This window comes from Coffea eugenioides, chromosome 3 (genome assembly GCF_003713205.1).
Source record: "Coffea eugenioides isolate CCC68of chromosome 3, Ceug_1.0, whole genome shotgun sequence".
Taxonomy (NCBI): domain Eukaryota; kingdom Viridiplantae; phylum Streptophyta; class Magnoliopsida; order Gentianales; family Rubiaceae; genus Coffea; species Coffea eugenioides.
The window spans coordinates 17729239-17736506 of NC_040037.1; the positions used below are offsets into that span (position 1 = coordinate 17729239).

At 36.6% G+C, this 7268-nt stretch overlaps 1 protein-coding gene across 2 annotated transcripts; it reads right to left on the reverse strand.

Moving 5' to 3' along the window:
* Positions 1-2489: 2489 nt before the first annotated feature.
* LOC113765673 (putative late blight resistance protein homolog R1A-3) lies at positions 2490-6929 on the reverse strand. 2 transcript variants are annotated; one of them, XM_027309910.1, is made up of 3 exons: positions 6481-6929; positions 3068-6269; positions 2490-2860 (listed from the first exon to the last, which is right to left on the reverse strand). In XM_027309910.1, exon 2 carries the CDS (start codon positions 5997-5999, stop codon positions 3093-3095), a length of 2907 nt encoding a protein of 968 aa, XP_027165711.1. In that variant the 5' UTR covers positions 6000-6269; positions 6481-6929; the 3' UTR covers positions 2490-2860; positions 3068-3092. The 2 variants fall into 2 exon arrangements, with proteins under 2 accessions (XP_027165711.1, XP_027165712.1); XM_027309911.1 differs by having other exon boundaries at positions 3068-5293; positions 5483-6929.
* Positions 6930-7268: the final 339 nt, after the last annotated feature.

Consider the following 7268-nt stretch of genomic DNA (forward strand, 5'->3'; position numbering starts at 1 on the left):
TTGTTATATAATGAGTATTTTAGTGTATCAAATGCTCTTGAAAGAATTGTAATATACGAAATAGTTATGTTCGGCTTTCTATTATTTGGGAGTTTTTTCTTGAAAAATGTATTATAGCAATTTAATGTATGCATCAAAAAAGTAATTGAAAAATGTATTTGCCCAAAAGTGTTTGGATTGTCTTCTATTTCACTTTATTTATGCCTTATTTACACATACTGATTTGCTTGCATTATCAACACATTTTTCAATCACCTTTTTATCTCACATACATCACATCAAAAAAACACTACAGTACTTTTTCACAAAATTATTTCAAATAATTTACAATCCAAACACAAGGTTAGAGGAAAAAGACTAGGATAGAATAGATTATACAATAATTATTATCTCCGAAAAAAAAAGACTAGGTTAGAGTAAAAATGTTGAAGACGGATGTCATGAATATACTTTTGGTCGCATATATAACAAAACACCGTTGAAAAGCCTATAAAAATTATCTTACATGGTGTTTTTAAACTTCAAATGAAAATTGTTAAGTTTATAACTAAAATTTATAAGATCTATTTTGATGAAATTAGCATAGGAGCATAAGCGTTGCACATAGTGGGCATTTGTTTTAGGAATACGTACTAAGATAATTTTTTAAAATTAATTAAAAAGAATAGAAATTTAACTATTTAAATTTCATATTGCTATCATTTTTCTCCTCCAACAAAACATAGAAATCATTTGTTTAACAAAACCTTATCGATAGTCTGTCTTAGTAGCAAATTATAGAATAGGGTTAGCTATATTGCCAAAACAATTATGTTCTTGCCAGAGCAATTTCACTCTAAATAATAGTAATACCCTCACAAATCAGGAGCAACCATATTTTGTATTGGAAAGATCCACGGAATAAAACAAGCGCCAAAATTGAAAACCAATCGGGAGTGAGCGGGACTTTGTTAATCTCTAGTTGATTCTCTCCCCATTTTCCGTAGTATTCATCTAGATGTATGACACGTATCTTCATTTATTAACAAGAGTTAGGATTAGTCAAATTTAAATTGACCATGTCCCTTCTTAGTAATTGAAGACGTGTGTCATACATCTAAATGTACATTGTACGAAATGAAGAGAGAATTCATTAGAGAGGACCCAAATCCGTCTAAAATTATGTCAGCAAATTCTATCATATTTTGTATTGTAGATTCACAATTAGATGATTAATCATTTTCATAGTTGAGAAGGGCCAATCTGACACCGTCTTACAAATTTGTTCATTTTTCGTTAGGTAAGACTTGCAGCTTGCGCGTGTCCTAGTTTTTGCAAGTAGAACCACGTTGTTGTTACTTGTTACCCTTACTTTCTCATTTGGTTAAAGTTAACTAAGCCTTAGCCAGCATGCGTGATGAAAGTGGGGCATGACTTGAAAAGATTATTAACTGACAGTTAATATCCCTAACCTATAAAAGACTAATTGAGACATGATTTGCTGTAAAAAATCATAATCTCAACCTTTGGAAGTTCTGTAAAAAGATAACATACTCATTTATAGCCTTGATATACTAGCACAAAGTGTTATCAAGTCGTAGTAAAGAGAAATTTTCCATTGATTCGCAATAAATAGAGAAGCGAAAATAGATTACGAGTTGAAGTCCATTCTCATCAATTCATCCCAAGTATTCAGGACAAATCATTAGTTGAGATTAGAAACTAGAGAAATGCATAGTTGCTAAAATTTGGGCCTTATAAGATCAATACAATGTGGGCTGAGGTGAGAGAGACTCCACAATGTCCTAGAAACATTTAATGAGTCTATTGTTCAGCTTGAGAGGAGCATATGGGCTTACGCGTCGTCCCTAAGAGCCCAGTTTTTTAAGACGCCATTGAACCCCATTTCCTGTTTATTTTTTCAACGTTTAATCGTTTATGTGTTTTAGGCCCGATGTTGGCAAAATGTGATTCCTATTTTATCCAATTAAATTTCATTCATGTATTTAGAAAGAGTGAGATTACTTTTTTGGTTCTTCGCATCACGAAGAATTTAGTTAGCTGCTCTTTTTTTTTTTTTAAACTATGAAAATCTCCAAATCTCATTTTTTTTTCTTTTGATTATATGTTAATTAGCCCAAAATTCATTGTACTAGTTGTCTAGGTTCACTTGACATAGCGTATAAATAAAGGCATTGACCCATTGTACAATTGTGAAATTTATACTCGTTTTCTATCCAATCTGGGTATTTTATCCGTAACTCTATATATCATCTAAAACATATGGTGTTGAATTCAAAAATGGAAAATTAAATATTCATACAAACATATCACCTTTAAAGCTCCTTGGAGCTAATGCCCTTTCGAGCAATTAGCACAAGCAGCAGAAAAACCAAGTTAAAAACATTCTTTTGCAAAAATTCTCCAATTTAAAGAAGTAAAATATGATCCTGAAAATTTAGCAAATCTCAAAGTTGGATATCCTAAATCCAAACCTAAGATTGAGCAGAAAAGAGATGATCATAGAGGTTTCCAAATTGGGCTATCATATTCTTCCAAGAATCATGAGCTCAAACATAAATTGTTAATCAATTCTATCAAAATGATAACAAAGTTCCTTGACGGCAAATTGACACATGTTTGAAAAGAAATAGCACAAAACCATCATTAAATTCAGCAAAACGAAATTACACAAAATAGGCCAACAACAAAATATCTGAATAATCTCATTGATTGTTTCCACCATATTTTGACAAGAAAAGAGCCATTGATCCTTTCCAACTTTTACCTCCATCTTCCACAAAAGTATCAAAGAAAGCCAGACCCCGCACAGATGACCAATTACAATCTGAAGAGGAAAAACCACCGTAGCATGCACTCCCTGATGATATCATTAAGAAAAAAAAATAGAGCAATAATTAGTTGCTTGTTCATCAATTTCAATGCGCTTGTGCATGCATTACAGGCAACTACTGAAGTACAAAAAAGCTACCAAATGGTAAATATAAATTAAACTTGTTTAAAAATAAAAAGCATGATTATTTCTACAAGCCAATTGATGGTGATGACAAAAAAAAAAAAAAATTACCAGATATTGCACCAGCTGATGCCCTTCAATCTATGATGATGATCTTCAGATTCACATCTCCATAATTATCTTCCTGTGCTTCTTCAATTTCCCATACTAAAGATTTGACGCCATATCCACAATGCGCCACCTGAATTGTTTCAAGAGTTGGTGTACTCCCTAAACAAGCAGGCATCATTTTCAAATTAAAAATTCCGAAGAGTTTTAATCGCTGAAGACACGGGAAGTAATCATAACTGTCAGGGTCTGCCTCTATCCACTTCTCAATGCTTTCGTATTCCAAAGTCAAGACCTTGAGTTGAGGGAATCCTCCTTCCATCAGCTCCCATCTTTGGCCCTCCATTGCCCGGTCTCTTAATTTGAGGACTTCAAGATTGGGTAGTCGTTCAATCAATGACATTTTACTACAGGGAAGACCCAGATTGCCGAGACTCAACTTCTTCAAATTCATGGGAAAAGAAAGCTCAACATGTTCCCGTGAACCTAAGAAGCCGTAGTCCCCTAAGCCGAGTGACTCTAGGCATTCTAGTCGACTCATGTTGCAGCATACTCTATTTTGTTTCCCACAATTGAAAATTTTAAGTTGGCGAACGTTGGGAATCCTTCTCAACAGGTTCTCTCCCTCTTTATCAAGATAAAGCTCCAGAGTAGACAGTGTGTCTAAATTAGAGAGGTTTTCAACAACGTTGTCATTGGAAGAGAAAGGAATAACGACGCCATTCTCTACATGTACATGCCTCAACTTCTTCATGTTCCAGATGCTATCTGGCAATGAAACCGTCTCATCAGAATTTAGACTAAAGGTTTCCAAATGTGAGAGCTTGGCTATAGATGGTGGAATGAATTCCATTTCCGAAGCTCTAAGGGCTAAGTACCTCAAACAAAGAAGTGATTCAACTTCAGCTGGAAGCTCCTTCAACATTAGGTTAATGCCCTCTAAATTCAAAACTTTAAGATGTTTGTAGATGCAAAAAAGGAAGGAGATATTAAGCAACTTCAACTTATTATATCCTGGAGTAGCATCAAAGAATAGCAGAGTACTTAAACATGGACAAAATAGCTTTGACTTCATAAAATCTTTGCCACTGGAGCAAATGGACAACCGAGGTAGGTTGGGAGGCTCATTAAAGGTAGAAAGCTCATCATATCCTCGCAGGACCTGCAGGAATTTCTTTTCTTTCGCCTTGCCCTTACAGAACTCAAATATCAAATCGTGAATGTAACAAGTTTTCACTCCACCAATGGATCTGTTCTTACCTACCATAACTAGGTTTCGGCCAATTAGGTCCATCAGATATTTTTCTGCAACATCCTCTGATTTCTCTCCTTCAATTATTTCCACAAATCCTTCTGCAATCCATAGACACATCAACTTCTTGGCACCAATTTTTTCATCTTCTCGAAATGCAGCAAAATACAGCAAGCATTCCTTCAAGTGGTATGGTAAATGCTCAAAACTGAGCTCCAAGGACTTCTTGCACTGGTCTGCACCAGACACCATGGTCAAAGTAAAACTTTCAGCAAATTCTTCCCAAACACAAATATCATGCTCTATAGTTGCCAGGACTCCAGCTACAACAACGAGTGCAAGTGGCAATCCCCTGCACTTTTTGGCAATCTCCATTCCCAATTCATGCAATGCTTGAGGACATTCTTCTTCTTCTCCAAACACCTTCTTCTGCAGCAATTCGAAACTTTCTTTCTCACTGAGTGGGTGAAGATAGTGAGGTTCTCCACCATATTGAACCTTTGAATCTGAAGCTACATTAGAAAATCGGCTCGTAAAGATGATTCTACTTCCATTCTTGTCATTGGGGAATGCAGTTCTCAGCTCATTCCATACCTCAATGTCCCAGACATCATCAAAAACAAGAAGATACCGATTCTTCAATAGCCTTTGACGGAGCTTTTCAAGCAACGCATGTTCATTCAATTTTTTAAGCTCTTCATCCATCCTCGACTGTTTTTCATTAGAGCACAAAATTTGTATTAACAAGCTTTTCATGTTAAATTCTTGAGAAACAGTGCACCAAAGACGAATGTGGAAGTGACAGGTTACTGAAATATTATTGTAAACTTTTTTGGCTAAAGTCGTCTTACCAAGCCCAGCCATTCCCACAATGGGAACAATTTCCACCTGTTCTGATCCCCATATAAGTCGTTCAATTACTTTTGCTGCCTCATCATCAAGACCAACCATGATTTCACGAGCTATTGGCATTTTACCTTTTGATAGCATGCGGCTGGAAGTCTGGCTAACTTCTGCTGCTCTTAAGCTATGAGAGGAATTAGGGAGACTCTGTATAGTACTTGAGACACTGAGCTGATCCTCAAAATGCTTGATAAGTGGTTCAATTCCTTGTTCTCCCTTATCATCAAGACCAACCATGACTTCATGGTCCATTGGCATTTTACCTTTTGATAGCATGCGGCTGGAAGTCTGGCTAACTTCTGGTGCTCTTAAGCTATGAGAGGAATTAGGAAGACTCTGTATAGTACTTGAGCCACTGATCTGATCCTTAAAATGCTTGATATTGGCCAGCAGATCACAAAAATCAAGAACCTGGGTGGATCCTGAGAAGCTAACTTCTCCTTCTATCACTCTGCTCAGAGTGGGCGAGAATATTATAATGCCTGCCTCACCAAGGAGAGCTCCAATTTTTTCATTTTGTTCATCCATCATCGCATGATGCTCCCTTAAAATGCTTCTCAAAAACCTCAGTTCTGCATAGAGTGTTTGCATTTCATCTTTCATAGAATCCACAAAGCTAGAGCTGCAGCATAACAACTCCCAGAGACGTCCTATCAGAGAATCGTTGAAGTTGTTCAATATCCGCTCATCCATCACTGCTGTATGTAATGATGCTGAGGAGTTTGAAGCTGCAAGTTCTTCTGGAGTAGAACCCAGGATTTTGATTTTCGTCATCATCATCCCAAAAAGAACACATGTAAGAGAGGCGTGCTGCGGTCAACGCCACCACTTCAAAGTGAGCCAATAGCAAGGCAGGAATATCTGCGGTTCCTCGCATTTTGGCAAAGGGAATGGAGCTTTTCAAGAATGTCAGCTTTGCTTCAAGATCTTGGACTTGAGCACTCAAAGCAGCATAAATGGACGATTTAGTAATTTTCCAATTCAAATCGTCATTTGTCAAATCCGCTAGATTTTGCAGGATGAGGTCTATGAATTCCAACAGTTCATCATCTGTCATACAAGAATTTGATTGAAATGACCTGTTGCTTGCCAAAGTTGCCAAAGCAAAGTAAATTTGGATGATTTCTTGCTTGAATAATATGATCTGTTTCCTAATTTCGCGGAACACTACATATATCTTATCACGGGAAAGAGAGTGAATATCCTCCTCATATTTGTGAAAGGTATCTTCGATACAAGATAAGAAAGATGGAAGACTTACCCTCTTCACAACATTGTCAGATTGCAAGTACAAATCATTGCTTTGGCTCCACTTTCTAGCACACATAAGAAATGTTTGGAGAAATTTCATGTGTTTGATTGCTTCACGAACATCGTAAAGAAGATAAAGGGATATTCCGGAGCTGTTCCGGAGCGACTCTAGATCAAGTAAGACACGATCGATGCTGCAAGTGGAGGCCATCTCCATCTCTTTTGGAGGGATTTTCGTCAGTTTCACTCTCAAATTTTAAGAGAGAAACAAATGTCACTAACTGCAGAGCTAGCAAAGTATTTCTTTCCTGAAAATTGCTTATTTGTTTCTGGTGAGAAGGTGAAGAAGAGTATTGAGACAACCAACCATTCAACTAGGTGGAATTGGCATCAAGGTGGACCCCAGGCAATGATAATCAATTATTCAACTAGGTGGAATTGGAGCTAGGCACCCAAAATCCAAATTTATCTTGAACTAATTACAAATGGAGGAAATTGATAAACAAGATTAGTTTACTCTGTCATCAACATTTTATTAGGGAAATTTGATATTAGGGATCACATAAAAGCCTATGTTTTAAGACAATAACAGCAGTGATTTAAGACTCTTTGATGATTTTATTGTCCAAAGCAAGAGTGGTCCAGACGGAGCAGCCCCCTCTCTATTATACATCTAATTATTGCCTCAATAAAGTAGTGGGTCCAATTTCAAAGAATTATTGGGAATGATTGTATTCCATTCCCACACAATGGCGCCCCTTCTCTTATAGCGCGTCCCTGTTTTAATATGTTTTTTTT